This window comes from Ruditapes philippinarum, unplaced genomic scaffold, assembly GCF_026571515.1.
Source record: "Ruditapes philippinarum isolate M1 unplaced genomic scaffold, ASM2657151v2 ctg4252_1_1_1_1, whole genome shotgun sequence".
NCBI classification, from domain to species: Eukaryota; Metazoa; Mollusca; class Bivalvia; order Venerida; family Veneridae; genus Ruditapes; species Ruditapes philippinarum.
This window is the reverse complement of record NW_026858509.1, coordinates 309,197-334,537: the sequence shown is the minus strand read 5'-3', so window position 1 is coordinate 334,537 and position 25,341 is coordinate 309,197. Positions and strand designations below refer to the sequence as shown.

Genomic DNA, 25,341 nt, shown 5'->3' with positions numbered 1-25,341 from the left:
TATTTGGGCCCCAAACACATGTTTTCGTTTGAGAAATGTTGTTAAAAAAAGTGAGCATTTTTTCGGAGCCGCCTCCCCCCCCATCCAAAAGATACATCAGGGGGTTGCCAGAAGGGAGATGTGCCCCCTTCTGTTTGAGGGGTTTGAAGGGGGCGGAGTCCCCCTCATCGCCAAGAAAATTTTGGACTTGTGAAAGGCTAAAAATGACCCCAGGTCGATCATATGGTAATGTGTAACCAACGCTGAAAAGCCTTTGACTCTATCTCAATCCATTGAGAAGTTGCAGCACTTTGAAATAAATTTTGATGGAAAAAATCGAGGCAAAATAGTTATTTTTGGCAATTTTGAGATGTCCCCTCGTTGCCATGGTAACAGGAAATTTAAGACTGAGCATGTTGTTACAAAAGCAATGGTCCAGTCAACATTTGTGCCAAGTTTGATTAGTATTGAAGCATTTTTCATAGTTTCATAGCAGTTTGAACTTGTAACAGGAGGCTTTTCACTGAAAACGGCCATTTTTCACAATATGCTCATGGGGGAAAGGGTTAAATAATATAGGACCTTACCAGTGCAGATTCATACAAGAAAATGTTTGCACTCAGAAATAGTGTTGTTCCGATTGTCGCAAGTCGCTGATAATCAGTTACTGTTATGTAAAGCGACAATAATCGATTCACAAAAATTTGTTATGGACGTCGTCAAAAAGTTTAAAGTATCAAAGGGAATTAATTCTAACGTTAATTTTCTTTAAGGAACACCTCGCCGACCTCAAAAAATCATCTCAGAGACAATTTCGCATTGAACAGGATCAATAAGTGATGTAAACAATAGTAATATAATGTGATTTGAATGTTATTATTTGACATCCATTGCAAAATAAAATCTGTTTCGTAAAATTATGACAATATAAGGTTAAAACTGTTTGAAAAGTGAGAAATGAAATTCATGTTACTGAATATAATCAAGTCCCTTGGGAAGATTGGGAAGAAATGTTACCTCCCTATTTCTTTTTAACGTGACTTTATTCGAAAAGTTATCGATTATGTCCCATCCGACTGAACCGATGATCGATTGGGACAAATTTCATCCGATTTCCATCACTACTCAGAAACACACAACCACATTGCTGTGCAGTATATTTCTTAATCAGGACCCACTCACTTCCATTTACACATGTTTTAAAACAAAGAAGACTTAATTTTATTTCTGTTTTGGGTTGCACATTAAAAGCAGAAGCCTATCTTAGTACTTCAACTTAAAATGTAACTTTTGACTGCTTAGTAAAACCAACAAATACACTGCATGTCCTTGCCAAATTGGTGTTGTTGACAAGAGTTTGCATAATATTATTACTTGATAAATGTATAATAATGTAGTGAGTGATAATGCATTATATCCCATTTATAAAATATAACACCACAAAAACTCATGTTTAAACAAAATGTAGCAAAGTCAAACTGAAAAGTTAAAAATAAAATTAAAAATCTTACCATCGATGTCCAGTTTAATACGGCATTTTTGATCAGGTATGGCTATATCCGTAAAGCATTCATCCCCAAGACCACTTAACGTTTGAATATCCCTCCAGAATATTTCTTTGTCAAATTTGTTGCAACCATCAATGAAGTCTGTGATACATGTTTCAATGTCGTCCCAATTTCTGTCAAAACAATCAGAAGTCAGGAATTTACTGCAGTGCCATTTAGGTAAAAAAGTCACTCTACTTACACCTATCTATAATGTGTAGCACAAAGGAATGTAGGTCAGTCAAGAAAAATCTGCGGGGGCATGGCCGAGTGGTTAATGAGTCAGACACAGTAAATAGAAAGATCTCCAGCCAAATGGGTTAAAACCCCATCAGGGGCATGTAGCTGTTTAAATTTCTTGCACTTTCTGTACCCTTTAAATATCAAACAAAGAACAAGAATGATACATACAATATTGCATTATCGTATAACTAACTATACTTACAGAAACTGTTTTTTTTGGATATTATATGTATATGCATTGGAGAAGATTAAATGACATCTATATCCTGTCTTACAATACTGCCCTTTTGCAATGTCGCTTTTTATTGGATACCATGACACTTATATAATACATTTATACATGGCTACTTGCAATATATGAAGTAACTTTTGTTTCTTCCCAAGTAAAGCTTTAATGCTGTATTATGAATAGATGTCTGACAAGTCTGGCTGTGGATAATTGGTAATTTGCAATATATCTATTGCCTAGCAGCTTGGGTTATATAAGCCAACAACCATTAACACTGAACCATATAACCACTGCATCAGTAGTGGATATAACCAGTCAGAACAAGCAAAATATATATGTGTATATACATACCTGCATCCAGTTCCAAGTTTCTGCAAATTTTCTATGCACTGTTCTGCATCTGTGAGGTTACATTTTGGTGTGAGTTCACAGTCTTTCACCTCAACAACATTATAACCGTCTGGTATATTATAATCAAAGTCTGCTTCAGGAGGACATACCCCAAATGCTGTTAATGCATCACTGTCTTGTATAAGTCTCTTAACTTCATCAAGCAGGGATATTTCACACTTGTTTGTGATAAACACATTAAAGACACATTCAAACACCTCTTGGGCTGCATCAGCAAATGGGCTGGAAATTCAAGCAATAGAGGGTGAATTTCAATGAAACTTCATCAATAACTGATTTTTTTGTCAAAATTTGTATCACAAGTGAAATATGAAAAGTTTTTACTTAAATGTGAATTTGATTCATATTCATAAAACAGAACAAATATTCTTATGCAGTGATTGATACATAGTAATTGATACACAGTGATTGATATATATATTAACTAATGATGTGCAGTGATTGATGTGCAGTGATTGATACAAAGTGATTGACATACAGTGATTGATATTTAGTAATTGAAATATATTAACTAATATACAGAGATTGATATAAAGTGAGTGATATACAATATGTAAACATGTATATTTCACTGTTTATCAATCACTTCATAAGAAATGATAATGATATGTATTCAGAATGAAGGTAGTAAGTGATAAATAATAAGTGATATACAATGATAAATATACATTATATATCCCACTGACAAAACCAAAACACAATCAAGTCATAATTCATAGCTTTCATTATTCCCGATGGACCTCAGTATATGTGAAAATGATGAACAATCATCCATATTTACTTACTTGCAATCTGGATTGAGAGATAAAGTGGGCAGACTTATACTTGAAAGACAATCTAAAACATTTTCTCCCAATGCAGATTGTTGGCATTTCTTGTTCTCTGATGGTGTCTCCATGTCTGATTCTGTTAAAGCTCCTGTTGCCCAGCAACGTAGAGAACTAGTTTCTTCTGGACATCTGAAATCAGTCAAATATGTTCATAACAACTAGTCTGAGAAAGTGTTTGGCTGTTAAGGTTGGTTGGGGAGGGGCAGTCTATGGGGGTGTTTTTGTTTGATGCTGACATTTAACTACTTCAAGGAAGACCAAGATGCTCCATCAAAGTATTATTTCAAGTGCAACAAACAGCTCTATAAATCTTTGGGGGTGACATTTTCAATATCATTAAAGCATATATGTGACAACTGAAATGGGCCAAAACTGGATTTTCACCCGCATTTTGACGTGTGTTTGGCCCATTCGGTATTGAGAACCCATATTTCCCTCAAAATATGAAAGCCGGACAAGATTTTTCTATTTATACCTCTGACGGCCATTTTATGCAGCGGAGCAGAACATGCCGGCAATGTGCATAAGTGATGGTACTGATCATTCCTGTGAAGTTTCATTGAAATCCGGCCAGCAGTTTGACCTGTGAAAACCGGAAAGGATTTTTCTATTTAAAGCTCTGGCATTCATTCTGTGCAGTGAAGGGGAACGTGTCCGCAATGAGCACAACAAGGGATGGTATTGATCACTCCTGTGTTGTTTCATTGAAATCCTGCCAGCATTTTAACCTTTGAAAGCGGGACGAGCTGAATGCAGATGGACAGATGGGCAAACAGAGGGCGATGACAAAAACAATGTCTCCAAAAAATTTTGGGAACATAATTATCTTTTGCATAACTTTCTGATTTTAGAGTTCCTGTTGACCTATGTAAGAAATTCAAATTTTCAACCAAAGAATTCAAGAACATTTTTTTTTTTTTTTTTTTTTTTTTTACATAATTTATTTTCCTCGTCAATAGGTATATGCAGGTCGAGGACATCCTGCTCTATACCATACATTATATTTGTGTATTTAAAATCATATAAAACATATGAAATAATATAACAGTAACAAACATATAATGTATTGCAGGCGTTATGACCAATATACAATTACAACCATATTTACCAATGTTACATATAATCATATGTTAAATATTATTCAGTTAACAAGGAACTAAATTATATATTTGTTTTTTATATGAAAAAAAAGAAGAAGAAAAAGTGAAAGAAAAACAGGTTTTGCAAGTAATATATTTTTGATCATTTATACTTCTGGCTATCGTTTTCAGCTTTACAAACATATGAAAGGTTAACTATAGCTCTATCTTTTGACAAAAAAGAATCCAGGTCTTATTGAAGGTATCTAAATCATTTTGGTAAATTGCTTTCTCTCTCAAAATTATAAATTGGTATTTAATATACTGATGTGCTCTTGTAGTATTTGGTACTTGTTCTTTTACTCTACAGTTGTAAATATATCTTTTCAGAAAAAGGAAAATCGTATTTATTGCAGTTGAATTACTATCTTTCAAACCAAGGATAAAATTACAACAGTTGAGCAAAGATCTAAAAATGCCGTACTTTTCAAAAACAGAAAATATTAAATTGTTTATTATCGGACAAAACCAAAACATGTGTTCTAATGTTTCCTTCTCATTTTTACAAAAACTACAGAGTTCGTTATCTTTTAATTTCATTTTAAAAAGTAATGAATTAGTTGCTATTATTCTATGATTAATTCTGTACTGAAACCATTGTAGGCCTGAATCATTTGATATTTTAAAAGGTAAAGAAAAAATGAATTCAAGAACATTTATAATACCTGTCTGTCAAAATAGAAAATGCGTCTTTTAGTTCTTTAAGTATTTCTGTCTTATCCTCACATTTTCGAGCATAGTGTTTCAAGCAGTCCAATGTTGTTGTTACTTTCCTAAAAACATAAATATAGAATGCTGAAGTTGAGAATCTAAAACAACTGAAGGGGTTATAAACAAACATACAGAACAAGAGGGCCATGATGGCCCTGAGGTCGCTCACCTGTATATAGCCCCCCCCCCAACCCCCACTCCCCCAACGTTGCAGAGCCAATTTAACCCAAGGGCTTTTATTTGCACAAACTTGGTAGACACCCATAAGAAGATGTTTCATGCTAAACATTTAAGTTCTAGCTCAGTTAAAAACAATGACACCCCTGGGGCCGGGCCAGTTTTGACCCCAGGGCTTTTATTTGAACAAACTTTGTAGACACTTACTAGAAGATGTTTCATGCTTAATATCTAAACTCTAGCTATTTGGGTTTTTTCAAAGAAGATTTAAAGTTTTTGCTGAACACATATAAAGAAAATCAATGACCCCCGGGGCGGGGCCAATTTTCACCCCTGGGCTTGTATTTGAACAAACTTGGTAGACACCTATTAGAACATGTTTGATGCTCAATATCTTATCCATAGCTCTTTGAGTTCTTTAAAAGAAGATTTTTTAAGTTTTTACTATATGCATATAGGGAAAATCAATGACCCCCCAGGGCGGGGCCAATTTTAACCCCAGGGCTTTTATTTGAACAAACTTGGTAGACACCCATTAGAAGATGTTTCATGCTAAATATCTTAGCTCTAGCTCTTTGGGTTTTTTAAAAGAAGATTTTTCAAGTTTTTACTATATGCATATAGGGAAAATCAATGACCCCCCGGGGCGGGGCCAATTTTGACCCCAGGGCTTTTATTTGAACAAACTTGGTAGACACACACTAGAAGATGTTTCATGCCAAATATCTAAGCTCTAGCTGTTTGAGTCCTTTAAAAGAAGATTTTTAAGTTTTTACTATATGCATATAGGGAAAATCAATGACCCCCGGGGCGGGGCCAATTTTCACCCCAAGGCTTTTATTTGAACAAACTTGGTAGACACCCATTAGAACATGTTTCATGCTAAATATCTTAGCTCTAGCTCTTTGGGTTCTTTAAAAGAAGATTTTTTAAGTTTTTACTATATGCATATAGGGAAAGTCAATGACCCCCGGGCGGGGCCAATTTTGACCAAAGGGCTTTTATTTGAACAAACTTGGTAGACACTCACTAAAAGATCTTTCATGCCAAATATCTAAGCTCTAGCTCTTTGAGTTCTTTAAAAGAAGGTTTTTTAAGTTTTTACTATATGCATATAGGGAAAATCAATGACCCCCGGGGCGGGGCCAATTTTGACCCCAGGGCTTTTATTTGAACAAACTTGGTAGACACCAATTAGAACATGTTTCATGCTCAATATCTTAGCTCTAGCTCTTTGGGTTCTTTCAAAGAAGATTTTTTAAGTTTTTACTATATGCATATAGGGAAAATCAATGACCCCCCCGGGGCGGGGCCAATTTTGACCCCAGGGCTTTTATTTGAACAAACTTGGTAGACACTCACTAGAAGATGTTTCATGCCAAATATCTAAGCTCTAGCTCTTATGGTTTTTTAAAAGAAGATATTTAAAGTTTTTTCTTTCGGTTGCCATGGCAACCAGAGTTTTGCATGGAATTAAATTCTTTGAACAATTTTTAAAGGTGACCACCAAAGGAACATTCCTGTGAAGTTTGGATGAAATTGGCCTAGTGGTTTATGAGGAGATGTCATTTAAAGTAAAAGTTTACGGACGACGGACGGACGACGGACGGACGACGGACGACGGCCGGACGCCGGACGAAAAGCGATCACAAAAGCTCACCCTGTCACTTTGTGACAGGTGAGCTAATAAAAAAGGCTGTATAACTAACTAGTAATTTACATTGTGTATGTAAGTGATTTTCTATATATCCTATTGTGATTTTTGAATCAGCAGTGATTGGACCCCGTATCAAACATCAATTGTCACAAGAGAATTATTACCTGACTGAGGATAAATTACATTAATCATCATTATTTTTTTCAAACTGGGAACGTATTCCAATCCGTAACATAATCTTACCTGCAAACAAATTTATCTTCAAAGTGGGCGGACCGAAGGAATTCTGACATATCAATCACACATTCTTTCGCCATGGCATCATTGCATGATGTGTCAACAATGACATCAACCTGGAAATGTATACACGTCTCTTGCGACTGGTACGTAGAAAGTGACTGGATCAACTGTATGGCAGACTTCTGATACCCTAGACATTGCGCACTCAGTGATGTTACTGACTGAGACAAACTTTCTATCTTTCTGCAAAAAAGCAACAAATATATTTCTTGTAAAATCCACTTAATTAAGTGTTTTTTCCTGTGGTGACTTTATTTCTGTGATAAATTAAATAACAATGTGATAAACCTATAAACCAGTATGTGAAATTGATTAATTTGATGAATAAAAAAATCAGTAAAACATTTTGCTCTATAAAAATGTACAGAGAATGACCATAACTGGCTGCACAAAAAAATTACTGTTGTGCTCCACCATCTATCCACCTCTCTTCAAAAATTTGCTAACTCAGTAACATTAGGACATTTATAATACACACATAAAATAGGAAGACAAAGGACAGTTTTTATTTTTTTAACCATTTGTTACTTACTGGCATACAGCAGAAGTTTTATCAACAGTGGTATAAGATGATGTCATAGAATACATTAATGCTGAACATGATTGGTACACTATCTCTGCAAAGTCACATTCACTCACAGAACTTTCTGAAATCAGAAAACATAAACCCATTAAATACAAGAGACAAATATTACCTGTCAAGGCCCATAAACCCATTAAATACAAGTGACAAATATTACCTGTCAAGGTCAAAAAATAGGTCATCCTGTATATTTGAATATTCTTGCCATGCAGGTAGGAAATGAGGAAGATTTTAGATCTAGGAAACTGAGTAGTATCAAGAGGTAATTTCTGAATTTTCTCTCCATCATTTTAAAAGCTTTATGATATTTTCACCTCTTATACAATGATATTGTTTAAAATTATCCTAAAATCTGATTCAAAATCATAACTGAAAATTTTAAGAACACTAATCTCTCACAAAATACTTTATGTTAACCATTTTCAAAAGAGTGGATATGCATGTACAATTATTTAACACTTTAAAGGTGCTGCACTGAGGTAATATGCTTCAAAATATAAATGTAAAATTCTTGCATAAATCAAATGATTTGAAAATTTTTGAAAAAAAAAAAAAAAAAAAAAATACTCCAAGTTAAATTGAAAATCTATTCTTTTGCTTGATTTTAGCCTAGTTTGAGTGCATTGCTTTTCAATTTTGGGTCACTTTGCACAATATAAAAGATTATTGGTAGGAAAACAAAGTAAGGAAATTACTGAAATTTTGCACAAAAGTTATAAGTCAAGACATTTATCAAATGGTACACAAGTCTGGAAAAAATATTTCCAGTCCTTTAATGTCAAAAAGTCTTGGTGAAGTCCCTTTAAAGATCAGACTTGCTCCAACAAATCATTGGTGCTTAACCTTAACAATTTTATTGAAGAACTTCATATTATAATACATACCCCGACAGAACAGTTGATAAACACTCTTGTAATATTCTTCTATCTGTGTAAAGTTAGTCAGGTACAGTACGTTTAATTTTGCTGGCTCACTTGCAATCTCATTGATGAGATCGCGTTCTTCTTGTTCCTCGATACCTAGAGCCATTACAAATACTCTATAACCTAGAGCATGTGCCATTTTTGCTTTAGTTTCAGTGTCCGTATCTGATGGTTTACCGTCAGTAAACAAGAATATGAACGGATTTGCATCTTCACGTCTGTTATCCCTCAGCTCATTCGTTGCTAATTCTAAAGCCAGGCCTGTGCTAGTCGATCCTCTTATATACTCCATGTTATCCATCATACTTAATAATGTTGACTTATCCTGTACTCCATCAGCTAGGTGCTCATTAAAACCAAATAACATGTTGGCATCTGTTGAAAATTGAACTGCGCCCATTCTGACATTGCCACTTTCTAAATCAGCTATGTTGACCATTTGCAAGGCAAGTTGTTGAACAAATGCGAAGTTGGCTGTTTTAATGCTGCTAGAGGAATCTATCACCATCATAACATCCATCTTGTAACCATCACATTCTGTAATATTTAAACTCAGTAACAAATACCACAACATATATCCACTTTATAATTAACAATTTTAAAGTGACATTAGGCTGATTTTTTTCATTGTCAAGTCGAGCTAAATTGACTATATATTTCAAAAGGTTGACTATTATAATGATGATTGATCAACAGTTGACATTGGAAAATGTTTAGGATAAAATATAAATCTGCCTTAAATATCAATGCTTTATGTAGCATCAAATATTGTCAATACAATTTATCATTCCAGGAGATACAGCTGGCAACACCAAGTTTAATTTTGAAACTTCCAGAATTTTCAGTGTGGCCAAATGGTTAACGCATCGGGCTAGTAATCTAAGGATTATTGGTCACATGGGTCCAAACCCCGTCAGGGTCCAGCAAGAAACTTTACACTCATTGCTTAGTACTGGTTGGTTCCAGAATTGGATTCAAGTGTAATTCAATGAGCTTATAGTTTCCAACACAATCACATTAAAATAAATTAATTTAATCTAAATTAGTATAATCATTCTATGTTTTTACTACTTTTTACCTCTTTTAACATCGTCATCTGTTACTGTTGTATCTTCACAGACTTCCTTTAACTGATCTAATATTTTGTCAGCATTCTTGGCTGCATTAACTGACAGCAACTGATTGGAGTCAAGATCTTTGAAGCTGGATACAAGGGTGTTGGCAGAATTGCACAGGGCTTCCTCGAAGTTAAGAGTTCCTGTGATAAGGGACTGCTGGATCTCTGTCACAAATGTCTCAATTGTTTGTGTCACTGTGGTAAATCCATCCACGATGAAAATCTCTGGACTAAAAGTAAAGATAACAGAAAAAAGTGAGAGCAGAAAATCAAAATATCAAAAATCTTATTACTGTGTACACTCTCAGGATCAAGCAACTTTTACATGATAAAGTGATGCGTTTCTTAAACTAACAAAAAAGGGTTTTTTTACGAATATTGAACATGTATTATAATATATAATATGTATTTTTTATGCTTTAGATAACTGATTTGCTTGTTTGTTTTCTGGTTTTACATTGAATTTAACATAAGTTTTTGGTTTTATCTTGGCGGACTGAACCATACCGAACTGGAAATTCCTGGTTAACTAACTAGTAATTACCAATTTTCTCTCAAGGAGACTGACCACTAGTCCCAGATAATTTCTGAATCAGCAGTGGAAGACAAATGACCATTTGTCTTAGTGTCCTAGATCAATTGTCACAGGGAAATTACGCCTCACAAGGATCTAACAAGCGTCCCCTTAATATGCTCTGCTCTCCCAATTGAAATGTGGGGGAGGGGGGAGAATTTGAGATAACCGAGATTTCACAATAAATCAATAAACTCTATCTTGATGCACTATCAAATCATAACTTTATTGATGGACAGCAAAGGAAAAAACTGTCATTTTGGGAGACATCATGAAAAGCAGGGTAAATTAACCAAATTTAGTAATGCAAATTTTAATTTAAAAACAGTCAACATACATCACAGTTTCCATGCCATACTGATCAGTACCATCACAATTTCTGACCAGTGTCTGTAGGTAATTGTTCACAGGTATCATTAGAACACTTCTTTCCATGGATGTACAGTCACTTGTTAGACCAATGCAACAAGATTTTAAGGTTGTTATCGTGTCCGCACTGAAAAAAAAAAGTTATCAGTTTTTATAACGATCAATCTAAAATAATCACAACTATAATCTATGACTAAGATTAAAAAAGAGTTGGAGCAGATCATGATCAGACTGCATAATTGTGCTAGCTGGTCTTGGTATCCACTGGTGACATGTGTAAATTCAGTCACTAAGTCACTACATGCAAGCTGACGGTTATAATCAACATTTTGATATTGAAGGTCTTAAACTAACAAACAAACATTGCTCTCATGTACCATCCAATGACATTGGACAATTATGAAAATATCATTTACACATAATTATACATACAGTTTATCAATTTTCATCTTTAAACAAAGCATGCAGTGTCATAAATTCATTAAAATATTTCAGACTATATATAAACAGTCATAACCCATGCTTAGTGGCTGAGTTTTTTTTAGCTTTTTACTGCAATATAACCTTTCAAAATCTTTATAACTAATAATTTACTAACAGATACCTAACATTATATAAAGTAACATTTAAAAGCAATGTTTGCTCATCAATACTGACCTGCATTCTGTAAAGCGGGCTTCTGTCCAAACTTTATCTTGGGAGATACAATCTGCTAGTGCTTTCTCAACATCACATACACGTGGTGGGTCAACCTCAGCTGTACATATACCAGATACTTGCTGAGTGGCAAATGAGAAAGCTACATCAAGTCCATCAAGCTGGGAGTCTGTACACATATTTTCTCCGTCTTTTACTTCTATCACCATGTTAGAAGTAGCTTCATACTGCCTGTAACAGCCATAAAACTTTACAATTTTCCATTTTTCTTCAAAAGACAAAACATTTAACGAAACAATTTTTTCTAGAGTGTTTCAACTCATATTACTGACATATGACAACTTTCTGACATTCATGGAACAGGAATGTTCCAGATAAGGAAAGTTTCAGATAGAAAAATACCTCATGTGGAGGAACAGTTCAGATGAAGAGAGAGCTCTGATGGAAAAAGGCAGGAAATCTGAGGTAAAGGAATATCTCCAGTAAAGGAAGGTTTCATATGAAGGAATAACTAAATTAGAGGAATACTTCAAGTAGGGGGAAACTCGGGTGAAGCAAAACCTCACATGAATAAATACCTCAGGTAGAAAAAGACCTCAGATGGCAAAAACCTCACATAGGTAGAATACTCCGGGAAGAAGCAGAGCTCAAATTGTGGAATACCTGAGAAAACTTTCGAGAGATGTACATATATCTAGAAAGCTAATGTTTAAACATTGTTAACATGTTAATAATATGAAATTCACACCCTACATATGTCATGGCTATTAAGTCAAATCTGTTTCTTTTATTTAACAGCTGTTTTAATCAGTGATATGATCAAGAATTTAAAAAAACATGAACAAGTAAAATTTATGTACCTGCACACAGAGTGGTATGAACTTTGTTTGTAAGGATTTGCCAGTAGGTAGTTAATACCTAGAATGCCCACAGTACCACATTGAGGGTCACCAAACTGACTAACACAGCCTCCAATCTCAAATATTGTTTGTATCTCCACACATATAGTGTACAGAAGGTAGTATTGTTTGGTCTTGCAGCCTTTAGTGTGCTCAATAATACACTGTAAGTTACCCTGTAGCAGACTGAAAATAATATCATATATAAAAATATTAAACCATGTAAAATATAAACTGTCAACATAAGAATTGAATAACCACACTTCTGAAAAGAAATGAGAATAACTACCCCTAACAGCAAAACATTTATTTTAACATCTATGGACATCTAAGGACATTGATATATATATAAACTTTGTGCAATAGAAAGACTAATATATAAAAAAACAACCATTAAAATGTTTCTTGGTAAATAACATAATTATATGACAACTGTGTAAATGCAAAAACACATCGACTAACTAATGTACATAATAATGAAACATACCTTAACTGAACGTTATCAGTTTCCAAGGCGACCATAATCAAGTCAAAGCCACATGTTACAGCTACAGACACATCACATACTTCAGGTTCTAAAATAAAGATAATTAGAATAAATTTCAAAATAAATTCCTTAACCTGCTGAATGTGTGTAATGGATTTGCCCTGCTTTGAATTTGGAACAGTCCACTTGAAAATTCAGGGAATTCAATATTTAAATAGTAAAATTGATCTACCAACCAGTATAATAGAGCTTATTATTTTTGGTTCATGAAGATTTAGAGTTAACAAACAAAACTGATGTAAACAAGAGGGCCATGATGGCCCTAGATCGCTCACCTGACTTATCAAACTCATCCAAACAATTATCTAGACAAGCATTCTGACCAAGTCTCATGACAGGTGAGTCAAAAATGTGACCACTACAGTGTTAACAAGGATTATCCATATTTGAGCAGTGCGACCTAGTTTTTTACCCAGGTGACACATATTCAAAATTGACCTAGAAATCATCAAAACAAACTTTCAGACCAATTTCCAGGATACTTGGATCAAAACAGTAGCAACTGGAGTGTTAACAAGATTTTTCTATTTTTAGCTCCAGTGACCTAGTTTCACATGCGATTTCGAACTCATCCAAGCAATTACCTAGACAAGCATCCTAACCAAGTTTGATGATAATTGAGTCGAAAATGTGACCACTAGAATGTTAACAAGGTTTTTCCATATTTGGGCGGTGTGACCTAGTTTTTCATCCAAGATGACCCATGTTCGATCTTGACTTAGAAATCATCAAAACAAACTTTCAGACCAATTAACAGAATATTTGGATCAAAACAGTAGCCACTAGACTGATAACAAGATTTTTCTATTTTTAGTTCCTGTGACCTAGTTTTTCATCCGAGATGTCCCATGTTCGATTTATTCCCAGCAATGACCTAGACAAGTTTCCTGACCAAGTTTGATGACAATTGAGTCAAAATTGTGACCACTAGAGTGTTAACAAGGTTTTTCTATTTTTAGCTCCGGTGACCTACTTTTTCATCCGAGATGACCCATGTTCGAACTCATCCGAGCTATCACCTAGACAAGCATCTTGATTAAGTTTGATGATGATTGATGCAAAAATGTGACCGCTAGAGTGTTAACAAGGTTTTTCTATTTTTAGCTCCGGTGACCTACTTTTTCATCCGAGATGACCCATGTTCAAACTCATCCGAGCTATCACCTAGACAAGCATCTTGACCAAGTTTGATGATGATTATTGCAAAAATGTGACCGCTAGAGTGTTAACAAGGTTTTTCTATTTTTAGCTCCGGTGACCTACTTTTTCTTTCGAGATGACCCATGTTCGAACTCATCCAAGCTATTATCTAAACAAGCATCCTGACAAAGCTTGATGATGATTGGGTCAAAAATGTGACCACAAGAGTGTTCACAAGGTTTTTCTATTTTTAGCTCCTGTGACCTAGTTTTTCATCAGAGATGACCCATGTTTGAACTCATCCAAGCAATTGACTAGACAAGCAATCTGACCAAGTTTGATGAAGATTGGTTCAAAAATGTGACCACTAGAGTGTTCACAAGGTTTTTCTATTTATAGCTCCTGTGACCTACTTTTTCATCCGAGATGACCCATGTTCGAACTCATCCGAGCTATTACCTAGACAAACATCCTGACCAAGTTTGATGATGATTGGGTCAAAAATGTGACCTCTAGAGTGTTCACAAGGTTTTTCTATTTTTAGCTCTTGTGACCTAGTTTTTCATCCGAGATGAGCCATGTTCGAACTCATCCGAGCTTTCAACTAGATAAGCATCCTGACCAAGTTTGATGATGATTGAGGCAAAAATGCGACCGCTAGAGTGTTCACAAGCAATTGTGGACGTACGACGGACGACGGACGGACGACGGACATTCACCGATCCTAAAAGCTCACCCTGAGCAAGCTCAGGTGAGCTAAAAAAACAACAAGAGCTGTCAGTAGGACAGCATGCTTAATTATTCTCAGTGCTTCAATGTATAACAAGAGCTTGATAATGCAGAATTATTTAAGTTCAAAATGGGCCATAATTCTGTCAAAATCCATGTTATGGGATTTGGATAGTAACCTCCTATTATGCTCTCAAATAAGTGTTTAAAGTTTAAACCAATTCCCTTCAGTAGTTTCGGAGATTCCAATTTGCACGCAAAAACCAAAGTATAACACCTATGCCTGGTTGAGTACAAAAGCTCTCCCTCAAGCTAAAAAAAATCAATATTTCACAAAAACATTAACACTATAAAATACAATAAACTTACCTTCTGGTTCACCGTGTTCATTACATTTATGACCATCACAACAGAAACAGCCATCTTCTGCCTTACAATCCTTACAATCACCTTCTCCTGCACAACCTTTCTCATATATCCCACCAATATACCTTGTTATACATTTCTGGTGTAGAAAAAAAGGTCAATTTTTTTTTTTTACATGTCACATATTGCATTTAAGTAATCGATAACAAAACATACACAAATATGTAAAAAGTAATGAGTTTACAAAAACCACCATTTCTGGTCTTTCATAAAAATACACAAACTTTATTTGCTTTGCATAAAAAAAATGCTATAAGTCTTATACTTGTTTTTAATGCAACAAATAAACTTTCTACTGTAACTGACATTCCCATGATGCTCACAATAACCTGTTCTTTTTTGCTTTTCATGAAAAATACTTAATTATCTACAGTTATTTAATTTATATGCTTATCAGCTTTGTCGTAATTACAAATGATCAAAGGTGACATTCCACTGGTACTTTGATCAATCATGTGGTAATAACCTTTTTGATTTTAGCAATCGCAAATCTCATTAAAAAAAACCCAACTATTTTTAATTATAAATGTAATTAAATCAAGAAGTTACAAATAAAATGGGCTATGAATACAAGTATGAATTTAAGTTTCTGTTAATGAATACAAATACAGTCTAACTTGCCCTATGCGACCACGTGTATTAAGCGACTTTTGTCTCTTGCGGCCACTTTCAATTCCCCCCGTTCATTTTCTCGATATATCTTTAATGTATTAAGCGACTTTAGCTCCACCCGACCAGCGACTGCTATTTAGTCAGCTAATTGAGATTAATCTTTACATTAAACGACCACTTTTACCTGTCAAGTAATTATGTTTTTAGAGAACGCCACCTCGTCATGTCACAAGTGTCAACAATCAAAACACAATATATAAATAAGTGAAAAACTCTATTTGCCAAACCGTTTTAGTGTATGCAAATAAAGGTAAGTATACGCGTGAGGTGTATCATCCAATAATATCAATAAAACAATGGAACGCTCCGCTGCATTGAATTGACCTTGAACTTGATCAGCAATTAAATTAATCGTTACAATCAGATGTAGTTTGTTTATTTCAAATGAAAAATGCACAACAGAAAAAAACTTATCAGGGTTTTCCTGTTGGAGACAAGGAAATACAACGGAGAAGTTTAAAAATTCTGGAAAAATGTCAAACATGTTCGTAATGGATCAAAACTGATTTGTCAATAAATATCAGAAAGTTATTTTTTTACATTAGCATCCATTTAGATTATCGGAGCGTTCTAATTATTAAACATTTATATAAATGAAATTGAAAAACATTCCCACTGCAAAAGAAAGATGTCATGTATATATAAATTTTGACTTTTTATCATAGTTTGTCTTAATTAAGCGACCGTTTTGGGTGTTTCCCTTGCGCGGTCGCTAAATACAATTTTGACTGTACAAAAGATCATTTCATTTATTATAAGTGATGTTCAGGCAAACCAGGTTCCAAGTGAACTACAAATAAAACAAAATGTTAAACCCCTTAACCTGCTGAATTTTTTAAATGGATTTGTCCAGATTTACATCTAGAACACTCCATTCTTCAAAGTTTAAGGGATTTCTACATAAAAAATAAAATATGAAAACAGTAGAGAGCCTGGTCTGAGCGCTGATGTGCTGTCTGAATTGGCTCCGTACTGGTGGCAAAGGCGAAGAACTTTCAGTTCCAGCAGGAAAAGGGTTAACTAGGATAATAAACGGAAAGAATTCTCACCTGTTGATGCACAGGACAAGCACATGTTGGCTGTTTATTACAATCATCATTATCATCTAAGCCGCTACATGAGAAACAGTGCATCGCTGAAGAAAAAAAATCACAAAACATTTTAAGACTCATAATTGCAACAAGAACCCAAGTCATACACATATATACACATTAATTTGATCCTCACCTCATATACATTCATATAACACATATAAGTTTGATCCTCACCTCATATACATTCATATAATACACATTAATTTGATCCTCACCTCATATACATTCATATAATACACATTAATTTGATCCTCACCTCATATACATTCATATAATACACATTAATTTGATCCTCACCTCATATAAATTCATATAATACACATTAATTTGATCCTCACCTCATATACATTCATATAATACACATTAATTTGATCCTTACCTCATATACATTCATATAATACACATTAATTTGATCCTCACCTAATATACATTCATATACCATACATTAACTTAATTATCACCTAACATACATTCATATAACAAACATTACTTTAATCCCCACCTAATACATTTATATAATAATAAATACTAAAGAACTTACGTTTACACTTGTCTAAAACAGCTTCTCTTATTCCATTGATCATCTTTGATACAACTGTCTTCTTTTTCATACTGAGCATATTCAAACTGGCCTCTACACACTTCCATGCCTCTTCAAGTTCTAGACAAATTCCACGTACATCAATCTCATATTCTGTACTCTCCTCATTCCAACTACCCCTACTTCCACTTGAGCTGCCAGATTCCTTACCACTGCCAGAGTCCTTACTTTTGCCAGATTTACCACTGCCAGATTTCTTACCACTGCCAGATTTCTTACCAGCATTTCCTGATTTAACGCTGCCAGATTCCTTACTACTGCCAGAGTCCTTACTTTTGCCAGATTTACCACTGCCAGATTTCTTACCACTGCCAGATTTCTTACCAGCATTTCCTGATTTAACACTGCTAGATTGCTTCACGCTACCTGTGGTTGAATTTGTTGTGCCTGAACTTTCATCATCATCAATACTATTACTGTTTGAGCCTTCCTCCATGTCACCATCTCCATTTTCAGAGCTTCTTTCACTGGAAGTGTTAAATGTAAATATAGACACAAATACCTTATTCATAAAGGATTTACACAAAGTGCCACTTTAACTATGACTTTTTACCTAAATATCCATAGGGGTCATCTACTACCCATGGGTAATGTCCCTATAAAGATACATGGCTCATTACTTTTCAAGTTATTGATAGGACAAGGATTTTACACAAAGTGCCACTTTGACCATGACTTTTACCTCAAAACCCACAGAAACAAATCTACTAGCCACTGTGGGATTTTTGGCTTAATGTCTTTGCAATCAACATGGATCATCTACTGCTTAATGGCAATGTCTCATTTTAACAAACTTAGGCATATTCCTTCACAAGTCATTGATCAGAAAATGATTTTACACAGAGTATCCCCATGACATTGACCTTTTACCTCAAAATCAAAAGCAGCTTATTCCTTCTATAGTTATTGATTGTACAAGGATTTAACAGTGTTTTGCCTATCACATTGAATCATAAAATACTTGAACTATTTCATTCTTATGTCTATAGTGCTTTGCCTATCACATTATATCATAAAATACTTGAACTGTTTCATTCTTATGTCTATAGTGCTTTGCCTAACACATTATATGATAAAATGCTTGAACTATTTCATTCTTATGCCTATAATGCTTTGTCTTTAATATGTTATCATGAAATACTTGAACTATTTCATTCTTATGTCTAAAACATTTCAAGTCTATGTTAAAAACTTAACATTTAATCATATCATTTGTTAAACATTGCATTCTTAAACAAATGTATTTATAATTCTTCATCATTAAATGCATATAACACATTATTCTTATGTCTTTAACTCTTCATCATAAAATACATTTTTTCTTATGTCTATAACTCTTCATCATAAAATACACCATTCTTATGTCTTTAACTCTTAATAATAAAATACATTATTCTTATGTCTTTAATTCTTCATCATAAAATACACCATTCTTTTGTCTATAACTTTTAATAATAAAATATGTTATTCTTATGTCTTTAACTCTTCATCATAAAATACATTTTTTTTCTTATGTCTATAACTCTTCATCATAAAATACACCATTCTTATGTCTATAACTCTTAATAATAAAATACATTATTCTTATGTCTTTAACTCTTCATCATAAAATACACCATTCTTATGTCTATAACACATCGTCATAAAATTCATCATTCTTATGTCTATAACACAACATCATAAAAACATCATTCTTATGTCTTTAACATTTCAATATCAACATAATAACATTTATCAATAACATCTCTACTATTCACCTTGGCAAAGCTCCAATATTTAGAAGTTTAAGTCCCAGCATCTTGTAATGGTTGATACATGCCATGGAATCCACCTTTGGTTCATCATTGTAGCATGCAATAGAGGATAGTAGTGTCACTTCTTGATATATTTGTTTCACTATTAGTCCAAAGCTCTCTGGACAATCTACTGTTACCTTGGCAATACAAGTTTTAGTTAGCTCAATCATTCTAAAAACAGAGAAAAAATCATTAAAATGTGAGCGACTTTGGTATAGCAAATACATGTATATATAATATATTAAGTATTCAGTATGATAAAGTATATATGCATCATAACACTCTAATTTTAGATTACACACTAAAACATAGCTGCTGAATATCATATTAGACAAGAGCACTGCATGCTGTGTTAACTCTAGACTGGTAAGGACCATGACTATTAAATAACCAATTTTTAAAGAAAATCTAAGATAACTAGAAATGTGTCCATAGGACACGGATGCCCCCACACGCCACTGTTCTGTCAATCTTATGACTCTAGGTCAAATATTTTTTGGACTACATGTGCCACAAGTTGAAAACTAAAAATCAACAAAGAGCCATAATTCTGTTAAATTTGGTCGCAGCAAAAATTCCTTCCTTTACTACCATCTACACATTAAGGTTGTTCATCCCTGGAAGTTTAAGCAAAATCTGCCATCCGGTTTAAGAGGAGTTGCGTTCACAAGATTTCGGGACGTACCGACAGACAAACAAAGGACATACTCACAAAATGGTACTTATGTGACTTTTCCTTTGACCTTTTAGGCCATTTTTAGTCACACAAGGCTTAAAAAAGACGCACAAGTAAAAACGGAATGAATAGGATCAAAGAGAATTAACTGTTACCCATTGTTCTCCAAGTCACACAAGTACCTCTGGGTTCGTACGGACGGACGAGTGCAACACTATATGCTCCCACTTTGTGGGGGCATAAAAAGGGACACAAGTTATAAAAATATTACTTTCAGAATAATTCACCTTGTCTAACAACAACAACATATCAAGATAAGCAAGTACTCCAAGTTTCATATTGATAACTTATAAAAAATTTGAATCCTAGGCTATTAAAGATTTTGCACAACCAGTACGACATGTATTCAGTCCTTAAAAATCATTATTTTAATATTTTATTTTCACTTGTTTGTACCTGCATGACTTTTTCTTGCTTTTACACATTGTAGTTTTCAGGGTGTGCACACATTTTTGAGCAGCCTCAATATCACACATTTCTGGTTCCTCCTGCGGCGGGCACCAGGTGTGCGAACATCTATCACTGAAAAACTGCAGCGTTGACTGTACAAGAGGATTGATGGCAGATCCAATAAATGAATCACAACCGCTCGTGTAGTCAATAAAACACTTGGTCGTATAACGCATCACCCTGAAATAAACATTTAGATATAACAGTTTAAACCCCTGCTTTTTTTGTTCTGTCAAACTTATATAAAAGACCACCTCTAAATAAAGGTCATTCTGTAAAAAAGACCATTTTGCAATAATAGTATATAGTAACCCCCCCCCCCCCCCAAAAAAAGACCACTTGTTTATAAAGTCATATTTCAATACTGAAATACAAAAATTTAGCTACCAACAAAACACAGCCTGGTCAGACTTCACAAATGGCAGACCCCTCTATACTGATGACATAGGATAGAAACCGCCTGACCAGGCTCTATGATAGTGGCATAGGATAGTGAAGTGTGACCAGACTCTTATAATAGTGGCATAGGATAGTGAAGTGTGACCAGGCCCTATGATAGTGGCATAGGATAATGAAGTGTGACCAGACTCTATAATAGAGGCATAGGCTTCTCATTTTTGACTTCAGCAGTATAAGTGTTAATAATAATGAACAGTCCGTTAAATTTCAAACAAATATTTTTAAGGGCTAATTGGGTGCTATTTTGGCATTGGTTGGGAAAGAGTTGAAAACAATTCAGCCCTTTTAAAGTCATACAACAGTAACTGGTAGAGGGAGACCTCTCATGTCCATTAATACACAACACAAAATTATTTACAGGAAAATAATAGCATAACAACATTTATATATTACTATATACAATTAAAGAATATATTCTACACATGTGAAGAAATACAGAGGGGTTGTATTCAATAAGCTCCAGAGCAACTGTCAATATTGAAAATATCAAATTTTGAATCTGAGGTACTAAATACAAATGAAGTACTATATACATGTAGTCTGTTTTGTTGAACAAAACCTTCTTTCATTTCATGCCTGTATATTTTAATCTTGCACTCCCTGTTATCTACATGTATTACAATCTTTTATTGACAGAGTTCAAATTTCAAAGTACATGGAAAAGCCATCACCCAAAGTCAATGAGGAAAATGTTAAAGGAAACTTACACACAGAATCTGTCCTCTGTTCCCCTGGTATCAAACACTTCCTGTTCCAATCTGGCCAGGCATGTCAGTGCTACTGCGGGCTCGCACATCTTTCTCTTACTCTCATAAGCCTCGGGAATACAAATCGGTGTGCTATCAAGGTCAGGCAAATCTACTTCAATCGTTTTACCTTCACACACACTGTCAATTACTTCAACCATAATGGTCCAGGATTTAAGAATGCTATCTTGTATAGAATCAGGACAGTATTTTACTGCTGCTAGAACACGCATTCTTACAAATGGTACTGATCTGAAACAAAAGTCAAAATAATTATCTATAACTTAAATAAGTTGGCCAATTACTTAACTAAATCTGCACTTGGCCAATAACTTAACATAGTCACTAGTTGGTAAATAGCTTAATATAGTCAGAAGTTGGCCAGTAACTCAAGTAAGTCTGAAGTTGGCCAATAACTTAACTTAGTCAGAAATTGGCCAATAACTCAAAGTTAGTCTAAAGTTGGCCAATAACTTAACTTAGTCAGAAATTGGCCAATAACTCAAGTTAGTCTAAAGTTGGTCAAAAATATAACTAAACTAGAAGCTTGTCTTTAAATTTACAGAACTTAACTTACTGATATAAAACAAAAGTCAGCAAATTGTCTAATTTACTCAATACTCAAAAGTTGGTCAATAACTTTACTTAGTCTAATGTTGGCCAAAAACTTAAGTAAGTAAAAAGCTGGTCAAAATCATAAATAAGTCGGAAAATGATCTAAAACTTAACTGTCAGATGTTGACTAACAATTTGGCAAAGTTATAAATTTGTCTATCACTTAATTAAGTCTAAGTTTACAAATCAAAGTAAATTCTGTATAAATCAACTTATCAAAAATGTGTCTGTTATTTGTTAGAAATCATTCAATAATTTTATCAAATCAGAAATAGTTCTATAACTAGAATAAATCAAAGTTTTGTATCTTAAATATAATATAAATTATTTATATGAAAATAATTTCCTTTATTTAGCTTGAGAAATAAATTGTTTCCTTCCGTTACATTGTAACGTTTCGCTTATTTTATAAGTCAGGTTCCCGTTATAGTTAGCGCATAGAATAGGTATAATTTCATTAGATGGGTTAACGCGTTGCACGAAAATCCCGTGCAACATTCCCAGTACAACATTCTCAGTTAGCTAGCTATAGTCGACACGACAACAACGTTGAGAGATTTAAAATTGACAGCTAAAATAGATTTAAGATATCAGCAATGCCACGAGGTAGAGGCGTAAGGAGAGCTATGGGTCGTAGAGGAGCGGCGAGTCAGGGCAGAGTTGTGAATCAGGAGCGGCCTACAAATGATAGACCTGTTACAAGGGGGCGCAAACGAAATGCAGATGAAGCGAATGGCGCAGAAGCGGAACACGTGGAAGCACGTGGCTTGAGCAGACCAGAGTCGGAAGACGTCGGAATGGACAGCAGATTCTTGCAAGATAATGCTGACGTCTGGGTGGTCGGTGACTCAATACCTTATTGGGCAGGAGTACGAGCCGTGACAACAGCAAAGCCCAACCTAAGAATACAGGGCAAGACTATAGCATGGTGGGGTGTAAGAGGTCTAAAATGGGCAGATTTTAGGCATTCAATACAAACACAAGTCCTACTTTCATCACCACCTTCGATCATCATCATACATTTAGGTGGTAATGATTTAACATCTATTTCTCTAATCAAACTAAAAAAGGTTATTGAATCAGACATTACTTACCTCCGTGATGCTTTCCACAGACGACACTTATTTGGGTTGACATATTACCAAGGAGGGTCTGGAGAGGGCTCTTACTTTGAAACCAATTGAATCAAAGCGGAAAAAGGGTTAATCGTCAGGGCAGACAAATTGTTAAAACTGTCGGGGAAAAGTGATACTATCTCCCCTGACATTGACACGGAAACAAATTTTTTCCGTGATGACGGGGTACATTTAAATGCCGTTGGCTTGGAATTTTACCTTTTCCATTTAAAGGAATCAATTATTAAAAACATGTAATACTCGCTATAATTTGGGGGATAAATTAAAATTTATTGTGGCGTAAAATTATATCGATTGAGGGATGATCAGGCGTACAGTTCTTTAAATAGCAGTTGTTGAGGTTATTTTGGCACATTAATTAGTACCTCTTTCGCACATTCACAAGTCTAACTGCGTGTTCATAGTTTTTCTTCTCTTCACGTTGGTAGTGGTTTCCATTACGTTACCGTGGGGAGCTGAGATCTATGATCATGTAGTTGGATAGACTCTAGAGGTAATGCGTTGGTGTGTAGCTATTTGCTGGCTTGAGTTGCTCAAAGCCATTGCGTTGCATTAGTTTTATTTAGCTTGGGTTTGCTTCAAATCTTTGCATTGCATTTTTGTGTTTATAAAGTTTTGGTATTGCAACTTGCTGATAACGCCTGATCACCTTCGATTGATATAACTTCTTGTGGTAGGAGCATCTAAGCCTTAACCTACCATAAGTGAGCGGCCAATACACGCCAGCCTTATATAAATACTTAATGATCAATTATTTGATATATCGTGTCATGTGAATTTTATATAAGCAGATGCGTCGTGAAATAAAAACTGAGAATGTTGTATGTTCTTTATTATTTTTTTGAATAGTCTTAAATAACTAACAATATAACAGCAACTTGAAGAAAAATATACTTACACTTTTTAAAATATACAAAAAATATCAGACAAAAGTTCTACTACATAAAATTTTAAAAAGAGAAATATACACTTACTGGCAAACTTGATCTTTTATTGTCATTGATGTGATACATTTTGACAAGGATATGCTGAGCTCAGAAATTAAAGTCATGGCCATTCCAGGTTCACATTTTGGTTCTTTGGGTTCCTCTGGTTCTTTAGGGCACTCAATCTCCTTTGGTGCATAACACATTTCAGATCTAAAATCATTCAATAAGAATAGTAAATTAATTTCTATTTTGACTAATTAAAGCTCAAAGGATGCACTTCTGTCTCCATGTAGACATGTAAATATATGCAGAATGAAAACAGAATAACAAAAATTGTACTATATATATTTTTTAAACTAAAAAAGTGATAAAAATACTCAGTATTCACAAAATATTGCTATACATACTCATCTACGATCTTGTCAAAGAATTGTTTAACATCAGCCACATGGGTGGAGTTACAACTGTTCCATTTGGTCATGCATTCTTCAGTTACAGTTTTGTACCTGATTAATTGTATAAAAACAAAATGCTTTTAAATTAAACTTTCTTGGTTAACATAAATAAATAAACTTATGACAAAAATGTGAGTTAATTTAATAAACCTAAGGGTTTGGTGTGATCTAGTTACTTTGGGGATATTTTAGTAGTCACTTGACAACATTTTTTAAACTTTTGCACATAATTATTTACTTCTTATTTAACTGTGAAACACATATTCATTGCTGTTTTGATTAGAAACAATTCTGTAATAATCATAAATTCACCTGTCACACATTTGCTGTTTCTGTTGTACAGAAGAAAGAGGAGCGAAGGTAAATAACATCCCATGTGTGAGAATACACCTAGCAGCTTCTGTTGGTTGACAACCTTCATCTGAAACAATGATATCTAGAAGATATATTAGGATTGAAGTGTAC

General features: G+C 34.3%; 1 protein-coding gene across 1 annotated transcript in view; it reads right to left on the bottom strand.

Moving 5' to 3' along the window:
* Nucleotides 1-25,341, bottom strand: part of LOC132753460 (uncharacterized) — an 83,223-nt gene that overhangs the window by 35,314 nt on the left and 22,568 nt on the right. Inside the window, exons 16-36 of the mRNA XM_060743942.1 lie at nt 25,189-25,297; nt 24,829-24,927; nt 24,467-24,631; nt 21,703-21,993; nt 20,483-20,716; nt 19,312-19,521; nt 17,495-18,021; nt 16,909-16,994; nt 15,131-15,266; nt 12,833-12,920; nt 12,307-12,531; nt 11,447-11,677; nt 10,758-10,916; nt 9,808-10,076; nt 8,691-9,266; nt 7,756-7,870; nt 7,167-7,406; nt 5,044-5,151; nt 3,195-3,368; nt 2,350-2,631; nt 1,491-1,660 (exon numbers count right to left, since the gene is read on the bottom strand). Of these exons, the coding sequence (XP_060599925.1) occupies nt 1,491-1,660; nt 2,350-2,631; nt 3,195-3,368; nt 5,044-5,151; nt 7,167-7,406; nt 7,756-7,870; nt 8,691-9,266; nt 9,808-10,076; nt 10,758-10,916; nt 11,447-11,677; nt 12,307-12,531; nt 12,833-12,920; nt 15,131-15,266; nt 16,909-16,994; nt 17,495-18,021; nt 19,312-19,521; nt 20,483-20,716; nt 21,703-21,993; nt 24,467-24,631; nt 24,829-24,927; nt 25,189-25,297 (4,494 nt within the window). The remainder of the gene's footprint in view (nt 1-1,490; nt 1,661-2,349; nt 2,632-3,194; nt 3,369-5,043; nt 5,152-7,166; nt 7,407-7,755; nt 7,871-8,690; nt 9,267-9,807; nt 10,077-10,757; nt 10,917-11,446; nt 11,678-12,306; nt 12,532-12,832; nt 12,921-15,130; nt 15,267-16,908; nt 16,995-17,494; nt 18,022-19,311; nt 19,522-20,482; nt 20,717-21,702; nt 21,994-24,466; nt 24,632-24,828; nt 24,928-25,188; nt 25,298-25,341) is intronic.